Source organism: Micromys minutus, assembly GCF_963924665.1.
Source record: "Micromys minutus genome assembly, chromosome: 24".
NCBI classification, from domain to species: Eukaryota; Metazoa; Chordata; class Mammalia; order Rodentia; family Muridae; genus Micromys; species Micromys minutus.
This window is the reverse complement of record NC_137959.1, coordinates 15,797,291-15,815,065: the sequence shown is the minus strand read 5'-3', so window position 1 is coordinate 15,815,065 and position 17,775 is coordinate 15,797,291. Positions and strand designations below refer to the sequence as shown.

At 38.1% G+C, this 17,775-nt stretch overlaps 1 protein-coding gene across 1 annotated transcript in view; it reads left to right on the top strand.

Moving 5' to 3' along the window:
* Nucleotides 1–17,775, top strand: part of RPGRIP1L (RPGRIP1 like) — a gene marked incomplete at both ends in the record, with an annotated part of 82,264 nt that overhangs the window by 6,761 nt on the left and 57,728 nt on the right. The window contains 5 exons of the mRNA XM_080937056.1: nt 2,198–2,300; nt 3,559–3,702; nt 12,323–12,428; nt 14,332–14,478; nt 15,718–15,791. Of these exons, the coding sequence (XP_080793182.1) occupies nt 2,198–2,300; nt 3,559–3,702; nt 12,323–12,428; nt 14,332–14,478; nt 15,718–15,791 (574 nt within the window). The remainder of the gene's footprint in view (nt 1–2,197; nt 2,301–3,558; nt 3,703–12,322; nt 12,429–14,331; nt 14,479–15,717; nt 15,792–17,775) is intronic.

Here is a 17,775-nt window from a genome sequence, read left to right as displayed (position 1 = left end):
ATCCATAGAACATCAATCTTTAAAAATATAACTTACAGACTTAAATATCTCCCTGTGTTTGTATCCTCTTTGTGATTTAGAATTGCTTCCCCATGTGTAAAGTCTGGGACACAGAAACCACACACTGTGAGTAAACCTGAGGTGTCGTTCCCATCTTCAAGGCTGCCTCTGACACTGAGACATGGGCCCGATTTTTCAGGACTCTCTTGGGTTGAGGTGGGGCTGTAGCCCAGGTTCCCTCTAGTCCAAGGAGACGTGTGCCCTGAAACTGCTGCCGGGACAGCAGTGTTCTCCGCTGGCCCATGCAGTGCACAATGGTGGGTGTGGGTCAGGTGGGCTTGGCATTGTGTGGACACAGCTCCGACTGGGAGGAACCACTGAAACAGAGCCATGCGTGCCTAGGCATGGTTCAAGCCTGTAATCCAGCACCCAGTACTCACTGAGGCAAGTGGCTGGAGATGGTGAAGAACACTGGCTGCTCTTCCTGGCTTCCATTCCCAGCACCCAGCAATCGATAGCTCCAGTTCTGGTGTATCTAACGCCCTCTCTGCCTCGGTGAGCACCATGATGCACACAGGCAAAAGTAGGTATTGTACACATGTGCTGGTGATGGTGATGAAGGAGAATTATTCTCTGAAAGACTAAAATAAGGGGATTTGGGATTTGAGGCCTTCCTGAACTGTATCATACAGTTATCTCAGAACCAAAAGGAATATATAATAACCATTCATTAGAAATAATGACTGCAGTTACTAATTAATAACTAAACTTTGACATATTTTTGAGCTTAGTCTTTTAACTCCACTGCTAATTTTGAATTTTCCCATGGTTATATAGGGAAAGCCTAAGAATTAGTATTATTATAGCCTTGTATATAACTGGCCAGTTGTAGCACAGTGAAGTCCTCAATGTTTTAGGCAACAGGTAATGACTGTGTCAGGAAAAGCGAGTGAGGGGGTCTGTCTTCATCCATCAACTTAAAATAATGAAATTTCTCATTCTGAAAAGGTTAAGCTTTTCTATAGAGAATTTTTTTCTGTGCCAGTCTTGGACCAGATCTTGGTCCGGTTTCCACTTAAAGTCCACATCATTTGTTACACTTTTCTCTTGAACTCTAGAGCTAGAAAGTCACATACGTAATTAAAAGTATGTCTGACTTTTAACAAGTGTTAAACTTGTCAAACTTGATGTTTTTTTCCTCCAAGATGAATGCCCTTTGTTGCACAGGCTAGCTCAAACTTCTGTGATCAAATGCCTGTCTACTTCAGCCTCCCAAGTGTCTGAGACTGACTGTGTGTGCCCCATACATAGCAGCACATGTGACAATTTCTGTTAGAAAATACTCTAAGCAATGGCTCTATTGTAAGAGATCTTACTGTTCATTTGCCCTTGGATTGCTATTTTTAAAAGATAGATTTTCTTATTGAGGTTGAATAAGCAAAAGAAGATGATATAAATTAAGAAAGTAAGACCAAGGGATATTTATGATAAAATCACTATCAAAAGCATTATCCAAAACACTAAAAAGGGACTGGGGAGATGGTGCTTGCCCCAGCCTGTGCCCCGCCATCACAAGATCCATAGAGTGGAAGATCGCTGACTTGTAAGTTGTCCTCTGACTTCCACAGTGTCATATGCTGTGCACTGAATATTCCAAGGTGTTCTCCTTCCCTCTCCCCCCTCTCTCCCCCCCACCGCATGCTGTCTGGCTGTAGGCCTTTGTATTTGTTCCTATCTGCTGCAGGAGGAAGCATCTCTGATGAAGGCTGAGCATATATACTATCTGTGAGTCCAGTAGAAAGTCAAGAGGAGGTTATTTTATTGCTACGTTATTTTAGTACAACAGTAGGATTTGGTTTTACCTTAGGTTGAATTATTTTTTTTAGATGTTCTTGATTTATCATGAATCCCTAAATTAAAAATGGTAGTTCTGCAGAAGTTGAGATAGAAGTTCTAAGTCCCAAAATGTACTGACTTATTTCTGGATGGTTTCTTTAGCAGGGTTGTTTGGTGGATGATTCTCTTGCTGTGTTTCACATACTACCTGCTGGTAGCTGAGGGCTCATGTCTCCTTTACCTGCCTCCTGTTGCTCTTTGTAAGAATACATGTAGTGTTTATTATAAATACACTTATAGCAAATCAAGGATCTGTCTTTTCTAATTTTCTTTCCATAATATTTTACTACTTTATTTTTAGGTATAAGATTTCAAAATGTAGATGAAGCAGAAACTGTACAACCCACGCTCACAAAATACAGCAATAGTTTACTTGAAGAAGCCAGAGGAGAAATAAGAAATTTGTATGTATTCTTTATGGTCATTTTAGAACTTTGTATATTGATTATGTCTTATTTTGATCCCTCCTTCTCCTTTATTGTAAACAAAATCAGAGTATATATAAATAATTTGTTTTACTAAAATACAGCTCGTTCTATGGAGAAATAACGGCCATTGTATGACTTGTTCTCAGTAAAGCACAGGGACTGGATAGTTTATCTAGCCGATAACAGGATTTCTGTTAATTTTACCACAAAGGAGTAACCTAAAGTCTCATCCTCTTCCTTCCTTCCTTTTTTTTTTTTGAAACAGGGCTTTACTATGTAACCCTGGCTGTAGACCAGTGTAGCCCTGTACTCAAAGGGATTTGCTTGCCTCTGCCTCTCAAGTGCTAAGATTAAAGGCATGTGCCACCAATACCCAGCTTAGAGACAAAATTTTCATTCCCAAGAAGTTACAGATAATATTTTTAGATTCTGACTCAACCCTTTTGGGGCTGACAGAGGCACTGAGAGGAATGGCTTGAAAGCTTAGGAGTTGCTGATATACATGGATTTCAGCTCTGGCTTTCCTGTGCTTCTCTAACTTCTTCATCATGTCATGGTCTCAGAAACATGCCTTCTGCCACATTCATCATTTCTGTAGTTCATCAGTGCCTAGTGGTGTCAGCTGTACACACGATCTTCTCCATAAGCCTTCACCTAGATCATTGGAACATTGAATGAGGAACGAAGTACCAACCTGAGAACACTGCCAAAGGAAAATGTGGTACAGATTGCAAATGTTTTCTTTTGCATGTTTTAAATACCAATCACACTAGCAGTCAACCTGTAGGGAAGTAAAAGACTAAATGTTTTCTCATTCTTAGATAATAAATGAAAAGCTAGGCTCACTGCACTGGGGCACTGCCAAACAAAATGAGGTGAGGTGTGCTGGAACCCTAGTTGTGTCTGCACGTTCTGTGCTTACCCTCTGAAGGGTTCATTGGGTGATATGGCAGCTGTGCACTTATAAAGAGCAAGACATTTCATGATCAGTACAGTCCAGTCCAGTCCATTGCTAGGACAGTATCTGCTAAAAGGCCATCTCTTGAATTGTCCCAGACATGAATTGTCCCAGTCATCACATCAGATCTGCCGCTATTTCACGCTATACAAGGGGAGTAAAGCGACTTTATTAACTTTTGCTTGTCCTGTATTATAATGGAGAACCTTTGCACAGACTTTAGCACTACAAATTTCTCCTCGAACTGCAAATTCTTATCAAGACTCTTTATTTCAGAGAAAATGTCATTCAGTCACAGAGAGGCCAGATAGAGGAGTTAGAGCACTTGGCAGAGATCCTGAAAACTCAGTTGAAGAGAAAAGAAAATGAGATTGAGTTATCTCTTCTTCAGCTCCGAGAACAGCAAGCTACAGATCAGAGGTATGTTAAAACTGAACTGTCACTTTGAATTTGCTCAAAATTAATTTTAAATAATTTATTATGATCCATAAAATGTAAATCATGATCCAAAATTCAAGCTATTTTAAAACTCTATTTCTATCGAATATTCTTTGAGGAGGAATTCTGTAGACCTACTAACAGTATGATGTATTCCTGTGAAGAAGGGGCGGTCTTCCCTAGCGTCCTGTGGCTGGCAGCCACTCTCATCTGACTTTGTTTGTGTACCACTTGTCTAGACTTCAGGACACTTACATCATGGGTGACAAAAGCTGTACTCTTGTACCTACTGTGTGTACACGTACAGTCTTACATACGGGTCTGTTCAGACTTGTGGTAACCACAGAGATGGCCCATCTCCTTGGACTCAATTTGTAAGAAAATCTAGCCTTGATGTGGCTTATGGCAGTATCTCCTTGCTACCATTGCATTCTTAATGTTTTATAAAATATTTTTTCATATCTCCATTTGGTTCTGATCCCATTTGTTGATTTTGTGTGTGTGTGTGTGTGTGTGTGTGTGTGTGTGTGTGTGTGTTGACATCGTGCATTGAACAAGACTTCGGTTGGCCAGTCTTCAGTTACCTTCTGCTTTTCACAATCTCTTGACAAAATGGAAGACAGTAGCTTATAGAACCTCTCTCTATATCTGAGCTTTAGCAGTTACTAACATCTTACCAGTTTTCCTTCATCTAAACTTATACTTTTATGTCTGTCGACAAGCTAGCCCTACCCATGCAGTAATGCAAGAACACTTAAGGTGGTATCTCTGTACTCAGCAAAAAGGAGTGTGTAGATTTGGGTAATTTTAGGGTTTTTTTTTATTTTAATTTGCCTAGATGTATGTTTGTGCATCACATGTGTGCCTGGTGCAGAGTCCAGATGAAGGTGTTGAATCCTCAGGGAACTGGAGCTATAGGTGGTTGTGAGCTACTCTAATGGTCCTGTGAATCAAACCTCAGTCCCTGGAGGAGAAGCCACTTCTCCATGTTTGTTTGTTTCTTTAAGAATACTAAAAAAAATACATGAAAGGCCTTAGATTTAAAAGATTAGTGTAATTTCATATAAATTCTATTCCTAAAAAGCTGTATATAAAACTACATTATATAAGGAGAACTTAATGTCTGGTTAAATTATATAGCATTCTTTTAGCTTAGCAGAAGAAAGTTGAAATTTTTGAGAATTATATGTTAATTAGGGGCATAATTAAAACCCTGGCTTTACATTACTTTGAATAACTAGGTATCAGTCATGTTCCCCAGAAAGGACTGCTTTAGACTCGGCCTCCTTATGGAACAGGGATGATTCCTTTGATGAACAAGCCAGGCCTCATATCTGTGTGTGCTTTCTAAGCATTTTTACCAACATCTGTACTTAAGGTGTTATCTGAATAGAATAGAGAGATACCCTATGGGCTCAGTCAGTGATGCTTGCCATGCAAACATGAGGATCAGAGTTTGGATCCTAAGCGCCCATGTAAAAAACCATGCATGGCAGATGTGCCTGCAATCCTAGATCTGAGAAGGCAGAAAGAAGAGAATCCCTGGACTTCATAGATAGCCACCAATAAATAGTTCAGTGAAAAAAACTGTCTCAAAACTAAGGTGAAGCATGTTCATGTTCACACACACACACAAAAACCCCAACATACACAGTTTTACTTGGGGCAGCTTCAGACTTGGACAAGTCCCTGTCAGTTTTACTCTATCGCTAGGTTAAAGGTCATCAAAAACACTTTCCCTACTCTATTCCTCAAGGTGCCAGACAACAAAATGGACTGTGTTAACTGTTCCTGTTCCAGATGGAGCTGATGGTCTTACAGCTAGACTCTGAGTAATGACTGAGGAGGAAGTGCTCTGGTCCTTCAGTCCCGCACTGGGGCAGAGCAGGAAGAGATTGACAGGCGAGGCTTTCAGACTCTACATGTGGCCAACAAGAGACAGAACAGTGGTCTCGAAAACTGAGCCACAGCCTCCCATGGGACCAGATTATTCACATAAGAAGCTGCAGTCTCTCTTTTTATCACATCAACTATTAGAAGCAGAAACAAAATTATGTTAAAAGAAAATTGCTACAGAAGCCAAAGAAATAAGCCAGTTACACCTTACCTCAGTGATTTTATAAAACTGAGAATCCACATCATTTTCTTAGAAGGAAAATACCTCTGTTGAATAGCACATTGTTTCTTGAATATAGTTTTTAAAACATAGAAATAAAGGTCTTCACGGCGTTTTAAAAACTATGTTTACTTGTAGCTCAATTTTTATATGTAATAGCAATTTTTTGAGGCTAATAGAAAATAATTGGAAAACTTGGGGATGTAAAACTTGATATATAATTCACTACAGCGAGAGATGACATGGAGAACATATCAGGCACACTAGTTCAGATTTGAAATTCTACAAGTCTGATCTGGATGCTACACCCCTTGTTCTCAAGCACAAACCTGACGTCTGTGTGATCTGCAGAGTGGTGGCGCTCGGTATTTATGGCTAAGAGCCTTTCAGAGCACAGCACAGAAACTGCATAGTATGTGTTTAATAGACCAGTTTGGTTTGGCATCAGCTTGACATGAACTTTTGGTTATCCAAAGCCCTTAATTGCTTTGAAGTTAGACCCCAATGCTGCTCTTTCTTATTAAAGTCATGCTTTTTCCTGTTGTTGTGGTCTATTTTGGAAGACTGAGTTGTGATTTTTGCATATGTTCTACATAATGCCTCATTAGCAAAAAATCTTGTATCATTTACAAGTAGCCTGAATGTCTGTTGTTTTGAACAAAAATCCATATTAAAATTTAAACAATATAAAAATGCACATTTTCTGCTTATTAAAAAGGCTGTCTTAAATTAAATGCAAAGCAGTAACCAGCAAACACATGTACATGAACATTAAAATCAGAACAGTTTTACCTTTTATTTACTTTTTTCAACTCCAAATATATTTATGCCCTTACTAAATGTGTAACTAGTTTGTACTTTTTTAAAAAATAAATATTAGGGTACTATTTATCTTCTTAATTAAAAATCATGTAAGTGCCATTATGTCCCAAGGAAGGAAATGTAACCCATATATGTTTCAGACTCTCTGACTTGCCCTGTTCCCTTTGGCAGACAGCAGACTGTCAAATCTTAAAACTAAGAGATTCTTTGCAGCCGTGCATTATAAGAAACAGCTTGGCCTCTGGGTTTCTCTTTTCCCTTTTGCATAGACAAGATTACTTCCTAGCATTCTGAATTCTCCCCAGCATTTTACTTGGAAAAGCAGTAAACCTGAAAAACAGCGTAGTCAGAGCAGCACTCGTGTCTTCTACCATTACCTTATCTGAGTATGGTAAAGGAGCCTGTTTCTGTGTTTTGCTGCTGCACAAACTCTTCTCCTCTGGATCCCTCCTCTTTCTCTCTTGTCTCCCTTTCTCCCTTCTTCCTCCCCAGTTCCTTTTCCATTTCCTTCTTTACTAGCTTCTGTCCCTTCCTTCCATCCCCTCTTCCTCCTCTCCTGCGTCCCTCTCATCCCTTACCTTTGTCCATCCCTCTGTCTCCCGCTTAAGAGTTGCTTTTATTACACTATCTACTGTACTCTTTGGAGATTTTAAAGTGCAGGAACATCCTCTTATTAATAATAGTAACACATTACTATTATTCAGAACCTTTAATGAACAACACAGTAGCATCATTTAATATTCAGGCCAGGTCTATATGCAAATTGTTCTGATTGTTTCAATGTTTTTATAGCTTTGTTTTTTCACTAGTAGGTTTTATCTTGTTTTGTTTTCATTTAGGGTGCAGCCAAGGGTCGGGTATTCATTCTTTTAAGTTCCCTTTATTTTAGAATGGTTCCTGCACTTCTCCAGTGCACTGACAGCTGTTTGCAGAATACCCCTCAATTTGGATTTGCCTGATTGCCCGGTCCCCTAATTAAGAGGGCACATCTGGTTCTCTGATGGAAGGATGACAGGGGCCTGGGATATCCATGCAAACATTATTATGTCGGGGATGATCTGTCATTTTTAAAATACCTCCAGGTTCCTCTATTGTTTTTTTTAATAACTTAGAATTTTTTCAGCAACAAATACTATACCCAAATACTATGTTCTTTTGTCCCTGTGACTTTTCTTTCTTCTTTTTTTTTTTTAATAATGCTATCTAAGATTTTTTGGACAGCAACTTAACACATTTTTCTGATACTCATATAAATTGTTGGACCTGTAACTAGTGAGTTAGCATACATGTCACAGTGCATGAAAAATGAAAACTTAGGAGAGACTATTTTAAAAAGAGAAAGTCACTTCAAAGAAGAAGAAAAATTTAGCTCTTAAAACTAGATTTGAATGTTGACTCAATCAATTAAATACCTTGTCCAAATTCTTTATTTCTCTTATAAATGAGTAAATAAATGGGTAAATAGTTCTCCACTGTGTAAACAAGTCTTGTACTCCCAAGACCTTGTATATCTGAAAGATTTGCCTACCCAATAATTTTTCCAACATTTTTTATTTTTTTCATTAAATAGTAAGCAGAACTGCTATTCTGTTTATTCTTTTGGATAATTGTGAAATAATCTCTTTTTACACTAGATTGGAGTAATTATATAAAGATAAAGCAGAATTTAAAAAATGAAAACCCTTCACTTCACTTTTGCAAGAGTAATAATAGCCAGTAAAAGGCACATTCCCACTGAGCTTTTGGAAATACTAAAAAGTCCCAGATTCCCATGGCTGTTACAATAAACTTCCAATTGAAGTCCATTAAACTTGATCCTAAACATGACCATCTCTAGAAGGTAAGCCAAAATTTGGGCTGCTCTTGCCCCAGGCCAGCACTGGGGCATATCCATTCTCTTCTTATCAGTGTGAGAAGGAGCATACAGAGAGTCTGTCAGCTGTCCCCTCCATTCCTCTGGATGGTGACAGTAAGAAAGTACCAAAGCTGTGGCTTGTGCTTTGCCCCAACACCAGAAGAATTGTGCTGTATTAGCAAATTAAACTTACATAGACACGTGTTCCTTTATGCAGTCTTAAGTCGGGGAGCCATCTGTACCCATAATCACAAGGAGTGATTTTGAGCAAAACCATTACTCTGAATGTATATTCTTGACAATTTTAGGGAAAGTCTGTCTGTTTGAATTACTAGAAGCTTCTTTGGTCCTCTTGAAAACATCCTTGCTAGTGCTTTGTTTGTTATTTTCACTTATTGGTGAACCTCATTTCTTTCAACAATATGATAATCAAGTTTCTACAACTGTTTAAAAAGAACATTAAAATGTTCTTAACTCTAGGATTGTTTTTAGCCTCATCCTTGGATTCACCAGCATAAAACTATTATTCACAGTGGTCTTTCCGTTCTGTCCCATAAACATGTGGCCTCACTGCTTCCCAGAATATTCCCAGCACAGCTTCTGTGTAACGGGGTCTCTCCCCATCCTCTGTAGTATGCTGTTCATAATCCTTACTGTAGCAAGGAATGAAATGGGGTGGGTACAGAGGGGAGGGGTGCGTCTAGGGAACGCAATATATGAGACTTCAACTGTAGCAAAGATTCCTGCTTCTTAGCTTTCATATTAGACTATACATTACACACCCCACTGAAAGTTTTCTTTCTCCGCTGTATCTGGGGTTTTAAGTTTCTGGATTTATTATGGCGCCCAGTAGCAAAGCTGGAGTCAGTGTTTTCAAACCTTCCACTCACTTTTTTTTTTCAGTTTATTGCTTGACTGTTTCAAATTATACAGGAGAAAGTTGGCACATAGGTTGTTGAACTGGGTTGCTTTTTTTTCAACATAAAGTCTAATTTATTTCAGCTTGTTTTTAATCTAGAGAGGAGCCAAAAACTTTTCTCATAGTTTTAGAAGATTTGATCACAATTCTAAATCTTGTCTATAAAAAGAAAAAGCCAGAAAGAAAATAAAGTCATTGCATTCTCCAGCGTAACTTTCTATCATTGTTCAAAATCTTTGTTAAAATGTTCAGAAATCTATGTTTACAAAGCATTTAATTAGAACACTTGATAGCTGCACGTTATTTTCCCGTGTGTAATGTAGCTCATACGAATTGTTATACAGATGTGAAGGCCATCTGAGTGTTTAACTGTGCATCGCTCTTTCTGTTAGAACACCCTCCTGCTGAGGACTTGTGCCTATGCATGTAAAGAGGCAGACTGCGCTCTTATGAGGAGATCTCTGAACATATTGCTAATGCATTACTCCTCTACCTCATTCTCAAACGAAGACAAACTGAGGCTTTGTTCCACAGGTACCTTAGTCTTCAATTGGCTGCATAGTGATGTCTGTTGCTTACTCACTTCTGGCATCCTCATCAGCTTTTTGTGACATCTCTCTCCCTTCCTAGCACCTTCACCCTTCTTTTCCTAGAGTTCATCTGTGTGGAAATGTTGAGTTGCTCATCCAGTCTGAGGTGACTCAGTTGTCCATCATGACCACCAGGCCACCAGTATCCCATGGCTGATTTTAATGTGGGCATACTTTATATCTCTGACCAGCTGTCATCCTCAAATTATGTCCTCAGAAACTATGTAGTCATTGTAAAAGGAGTACCTGTTACCTGCCGAGCCCTTTCATAGCAGTGGGGGGTTTGCATTGTCCAGAGTATCTGTGCTCTGTGGTAAACTGACCAAGTGCTACATTATTAATGCTGTTTCCAAATGCAGTTGTGTTCATGTCTAGTGTTGGGCATCATTAGCATAAAATGCTTTGCCTCTTTTCTTAACCAATATTTTAGAAAGCCCACACCCCAGAGTGTTCAGTGAAATGCTCAGTAGAATCCACCAGTCAAAACATTACAGCATTTAAAACCCTTGCTCTCCTTAGCCATACAAGGACTATTCAGCATCACATTTAGGAATGCTGTAACAAGGAACTGACTGCTAAGATTTAATTGTTTGTTATTGACATTCATTTTAAAATGTACTTGATTCTTCTTGGAAATTTTACTTTAAAACAAAGTATTAGAGTAACTGTCTGGATTTGATCCTTAGCTTCCTCCTTCCCCCAGTAAAAAGAGCGAAAAACTGAGAAAGGCTCTGGAGATATGGCTCTGGCTGCTCTCCCAGACGACCTGTGTTCCAGTCCCAGGACCCACACCACAGCTCATAACCATCTGTAACTCCAGTCCTGGGGTATCTGATGCCCTCTGCCCTCTGGGGGTACTAGGCACACACCTGGTGCACAGACATATATATTTTTTTTTTGAGTCAGTCTGTTCTTCTGTATCAGTAAATGCTACACATTGTTGATTGGTTAAACCAGCTAATTCTGGGGAGGGGGTAGTAAATTGTATTTTGATTTCAAATGGTTTTATATTTTGAATGAAAATGGGTTTGAATCTTTTCTTTATACTTCATATTTTAATAAAAAAGTAACAACAAGGAGAATAGCAATAAACATACTGTTTTCTCTGTGCTCAGAACTGCTAGATAACTTGTTTTAGACACATAATTATTTTAACATTGTGTTAAGACTGTGCCCTGGGAAAGATCCAAGTTCTTGGACTTGTTTATCTTCTGTGTGAGGACTACTAACTGTGCAATGCCAAAATACAATGAACTTTCAAATATCAAAGGGGAAAAAGGAGTATTTCAAGTCTTCAGCTGGTTTACAGATGTGTGAGCTTTGTAGTGCATTTGCTGGTTCCATTGGGCCTTGTGACAATGTTTCCAATATGTGAATACTAGGTAAGCCTTAGAAGTAAAATTACTTAGTTTAAATGCTGAAATAATTTTCTGAATTTGAAATTTTTACCTTTATATTTTTTAAAGTGAAGTCTTAAAATCAGTGCCTCACAATTTTAAAAAAGTTTAAATGAGGCATTAAATTAAGGAACCTTTTTTCTGTCAAGAAAATAAATGCCTTATGAGAACAGGTATTCATTTAGATCTATGATTAACCTTTAACAAGATCTTCCTGTTAAATTCTACATTTGCTTTAATCTCAGTAGGGAAAATACGAAATAGTATTGCAGCATATAAGGTTTCTATATACCCTGTGGACATCAAATAATCTCGTACAGCTAAAGGCACAGCTGCAACATATTTAAATGCCAGCTTTGGGCATTGTTAGTATAAAATGCTAAGTCACTTATTGGGAAATGTTTTGAAAAGTTGAAACTCCAAGAGGAAACTCCAATAAACGATAATCTGTGATAGTGCGTGTGCGAGGGGCGTGGGAGGGAAGGACTGACACCGCTGCCTCCCTGCACTCAGGACAGCAGCGGAGCAGCGGAGCAGCCCCTTACGGAAGCAGAAAGTAGATATGATGGGAGACGCTGCTGCCTGGAAACTGATGGGTTTGTGTAGTCTTTCCAAATGTCCTAGAAAGGCTGTCAGTCTTTACTGTCAGTGTGATGAAGCTAGCGTTGCCGTCGAGTTTGGAAGTTCAGATGGCCTATTTATGCACCTTCCAGAATGAATAATGGCTAGTTCTTAAATAATCTGCCATAAATTATAATGATAGAAAAATTTTAATGACTTGACTATATACAAGTAAATCAACCATGGTTGGTGTGCTCATGTGCATGTACATGTGTGGGTGGCTTTTGTTTTCCTTTTAATTTGTGGTTTTAACTTTTCTCTTTTTCTTAAACAACTTTGAAGGTCAAATATTCGGGACAATGTAGAAATGATTAAGCTTCATAAACAACTAGTGGAGAAAAGCAATGCTCTTTCAGTCATAGAAGGAAAATTTATTCAGCTTCAAGAGGTACTGTGATCATTCTATTCGCAGATGAAAAAGATTCAACAATTTTTTAAATAATGGTCATTACACTAAGATTTTATTTCAGTGCTTGCTATATATATTATACATATATATGTATATATATATATATATATATATATATGACTTCTCTTTGCATATTATTCATAAAAGTTGCTAAGAAGCCACTTGGGTTTTTATAAATATTTAAGTCATTTTAATAAGTGCATCTGTCAGAAATCCTCTCATACCAGGAACATTCTTTTTCATCTCCTTTTCTCTGAGCTCGTGCTGGACCTGCAGCACTGAAGATATCTCTGATGGGCAGAGATCTTCACTTTCACATGTGTGCAGTAAAGACCAGAGTCACAAAGAGCCCAATAATTACATGTGTTAAAGCTTCCTTTGATGTGGGTTTTGGTTTGCTTTGCTTTGTGTTTCTTTGGTTCCCCACCATTATCAGACAGGATCTGAGTGCCCATGGTATCAGCAGCCAGTTATTTGTCCCAAGCCCTGACAGTTTAGTGTCACAGTGCTCAGGCTTCCTGCCAACCCTCTGGGTGGTTCTCAAGTGACGGTGGGTACACAGGAACAGGCCAGCACAGGCTACTACTTACCGGCACTGCAGGATTAACAGAAGTCCTGGGATTAATGAACTCCAAAACATTCCAGATGATCAGAAGTTACATTAAGTCATGCTTTCTTTGAAGTACAGAGACAAGGAAAGCTGTACGTGTTGTAAAGCACAGGGTGATGCAGTGCCTGCCTCACTATTGAAGGAAACAGTTAGATGCCGTTCCCTGAGAGATGTCTTCCAACCTATAGGAACCTCCTTTAATGCCAAGTATAAAAACAAAAATGTATAGGAGAGGGATCTGTTTTGGGAGGGGAGTGTTAGTTGCCTCTGTCTATGTGCAGATGGTTCTCTCTTGATGAAAACTACCTATAGGAGAAAACAGTTCAGAAATGAGGAATTAAGACAGAAATTGAAAAATGATTTTAGATTCTCTGACTTTGACTGTCTTTATTCCCATGTAACAGTGACCCCTGGTGTATTTGTTCAAATGATAAAATAACCAGCGTCTGCTACAGTGCAGGTACATCTTTCAGAGTGTAGTATAGAGACAAGGCTCCAGAGGTCGTGGCCAGCAGCCTCGATGGCAAGGGACGCTCAAAGGACAGGCACTAAAAGCAGCCTGCTATGACAGTGCAGCCATGATGAAAGCTGATTGGAAGTTCTCTGATCTGGCTTACGGGTCAGCAGTCTTTTAGGTTCACTAGGACTTACACAGGGGAGGTATTTCATGTTATAATCAAATGGTGTCTTCAGAAGACCTTATTGTAAATATTAACCAATGTTCTTTATTCTAAAATGCATATAGCATTTAAGTATATAAAATTGAATATAAAGCATTTCAAATATAAACTTTTTAAAAATTAAGAAGGGCTTATTTTGCAGAATTATATTTTACAGAATAAATATTTTTGCAGAATTAGAAAACTTACTTGTATTATTATTAGAAGGTTACCATTCAGTGTTGTTTATTTCTGCTCTGATGGCAAAGCCTTCCCATTTCCATGTCTATGGCCATCAAGTTTTGACCCATGCTGAAGCATTTTTAGACAACATGTCTAACCACTAAAGCCATAGTAAAGAGGGAAAAACATTTACTAAAACCACTTTACTTACCGGTTACTGTCAACTAGTCAAAACCTAGGGGAAAACAAAAGGGGAGACAGTTTGTGTTGTGTGATGGCTGAGCAACCTTCTCTCTTTGTATCACACGTACATGACTTGAAAAATAAATTGTGCCATGGAAATATCCAGGGTAAAGCCATGGATAGACTTGTAATTAATTTTTCAGAGTCTAATGTTAAAAATGCTTACATTTTTCTCTTTGTTTTGTAGAAGCAAAGAACACTCAGGATCAGCCACGATGCCTTGATGGCAAATGGAGATGAGCTAAACATGCAGCTTAAGGAACAGCGATTGAAGTGCTGCAGCCTTGAGAAGCAGCTGCACTCTGTGAGGTTTGCAGAGAGGAGAGTGGAGGAGGTGAGCTCCAGGGGACGGCCAGTCATTTGCTGCACGACGGTTTCTCTGGAACTGGTTTGAACGGTAGTAGAGGAACAGTTCAAAAATTGAATTCATTCAGAACCCTGAACTATGTTGTTTGGTATTTTGAATGCAGCAGGGTAGAGTAGCTAGTACAGAGTGTGGGTGGGAAACGACCCACAAAAACACCTGCAGACAGGCTCAGAGCCACCACTTATCCAGGGATAAAGAGCCTGGAGCAGAAGGAAAAGCGAGGTGGCATCACGTGGCCTGAAGAGCAGTGTTCCTAAACAGTTACTGAAGGAAGTCACAGATGACGTGTGTGGGTGTGCCCTGTCACGTCTGCGGTTCTGTGCAGTGACCTTTCTCAGGGAGGCTGTTTGAAAACTTACCCTTCTGTTGCTGTTGCCGACTATAGCTCCAGCTAGCACGGTTTGCTTTTTCTAAAGTCTCTTAAACTTCTTCAAAAGAGAATGTTGAAAATAAAGAATCTTAAGAACTCTGTTCCATAGCAAAAAATAAAAAAGTAACTACAGATCATATTTATTAATAAAACTTTTAATACCGTAGTATAACAATTTACATTTTAATCATAATGATCTAATTAAATTACAATGTGATCTGATTTTTTTCTGGGAATTTTATTCACTAGAATAAAATAAGGAATAAAAATGTTGTTATTCTTAAGAGAATACAATTTTAGTTATTAAGATATGCTACTATTTATAGAGTCTAGGTAACAAGAGAAATTGTGTCCTTAAATTAAATAGTTATTAACAACCTTGTCTGAACCATGAACTCAAAGAATAGTTAATACTCATTTTAATGGGCCAGTTGGAAATTAATACAAAATGAATATAATGATGGAATTCATCATGGTAGAAAATAAAAAAAAAAATACTGTGTTAAGAAAAAGCTCTTAACACATTCTTTATTGAGTTCTAGCTCATGTTGTCATAAAGTAGTGCATACATTTCTACTAAATTAAAATTGGAATATTAATTTAGTGTTTATTTAACAACATGGAAGAAATCAACACTGAATTGAATGCAGGCTTTGTCTGTGCTGTAGTCAGCAGCTGCAGGGTAGGAGTCAGGACTGAAACTAGAGGTGGTCCTCTCCTGGCTTTCTCATCTTGTGGGCTGATCTGATAATCACTTAATGTATAACTTTATTTTCAGAGTCCAGAGTGCTAACCCCGAACCATGAAAACCCTTTGTAATTTTATTTTTATTTTAGCTGCAGGATAGAATTAATGACTTAGAAAAGGAGCGAGAACTTTTAAAGGAAAACTATGATAAACTTTATAACAGGTAAATCACAATTCTATATATATTCTTCTTGTTTGAGCTCTTTTTATCCAAAGCATTATTGTTATATATCTAATATTGATTTTAAAACTAGCAACAGATTGTGACAAGAAAAGTAAGCTTTTGAAATGCATTAGTCACTGGTTTCTAACCTGAGCTGTAGTCTGTCATCTCTCGAAGAACCAGGTGGTTTGTTGTGAGTAACAGGCAGTGTCACTTGTTGAGCAGAGGTGGTAGATGCCATGTGGACGGTTTGCGTCCATTCCTAGAAATCCTCACAACACATGGAGTGTCGGATTCTATATGCGCAGGTTACAGACAAAGAAGATAAAAGCAAGGGTGGCGTACTTTTCACTGACATATGTGCTCTCGAAGAGTGGTGTCTTCTGAAGGCCTGGAGAAGTACTTTGAGCTCAGTCCTTTCTACTGAGCTTTCAGAAGACAGCAGATGTGGTCTACAAAGATTATCTAGCAATTATCTGCGTTCCTTATAAAGAGAAACTGGAGTACCTCAGCTCAAGATGAATTTTGAAGAACTACTTTACTTTCAAATTTTAATGTTTCATAATTACAGTATTTTGGAAAATAACCCCTTCTGGTAATATTTGAAACAAAATTCTCCATGGCTAAGTCTGGTTAAATGATTCTGATCTGTCCATCGATGTTTATCAGTGTAATTATTACCATTTTTTCCAGTATGTGTGGTAGTAAGTGTAGAATAACATAGAAGCAGATTTAGCATGTTTAAATATGCTTTATCTGATATACAACCATTGCTTCATATTGATTATATACTGAAACCTCAGAAAATGGTATCTGTGCTATAAATCTGTCTTTAATCTTTTAATTGTTTTATAAATGAATATACATTTAAAATTGTAATTCTTAGAGAGAGTGTGGGGAATTTGGTTACATGGAAACATGACCTCAATCAGTGTTCAGCATTCTTTCAATGCTTTGTACTTTTTTTGTCTGTTTATTAAGGATTAGCAGCAGTAGGATACCAATACAATATTCAGGGCCCTCTGGCAGGAGCAGCCTAGCCAAACATCTTATGTGGAATTTCCTAAGACTTCCTTCTAGACCATTTTGTACCAGACCCTTGCTAATTGACGTTAATTAACTTGAGCTAAGAATCTATTACACCTCCTGGTTTATATTTCCATCTCTAAGGAATTGTGTATATATATGTTTACATTGATGTCTCTTTATGTTTTATAATTTCATTTTTAAATTTAAAATGTTTAAATTTCAGGTGTCCATACAGATTGTACAGTGACCTACTAGGTGAAAAACGATGGTAGCCCTGTGTTTTATAAGGGAAGCAACTGAGGCAGGCACCAGACTTGTGCGTTCAGGCACGGCAAGGGTAACCGTGTAGTAACGGTGTAGAACTGGACCCAGATCTTTCAACTCTAAAACTTGATTTTCTTCCTCAGTACATCACTCTCCCTGATTTTAACTGCATTGGAAAATCATCTGTGTAAAAAGGAAGCATCCATAAAATAATGGACCTATCATACATGTAGAGATGTTGATTGATTTATACCTTTCTCAAATATCTTGTAACTATACATAATTTAATGTAGTTAAATACAAAATGCTAAGTGTCATTTGGCCATTACTTTTACATTTCTACTTCTCTCCAACTTGAGAATTTACTGGACACATTTTCCTGGAATAGAAACATTAGACTTATCTGGGAATGATAAATAAATGGAATTTTGACAAAGCATATTTTCTCATATTTACTTAATCACCATAAAATTTTATCTTTCCCTAGTAGACGATGATCTAAGAATGTAAATCTGGCTTTGAAGGTTTTGAGGGCTTTGTTTTGTTTTTAATGTTTTGGGCTTGTGCTACATTTTTTTTAGCATCACACTGAAAGCAGACCTCATTGGGCTGCTTCCACATAAATTTTAAGTGAGTTCTATAGAAGTAAGTGGCTAGAATGGGCATTAAAGCAATGTCAAAACCCAATGGC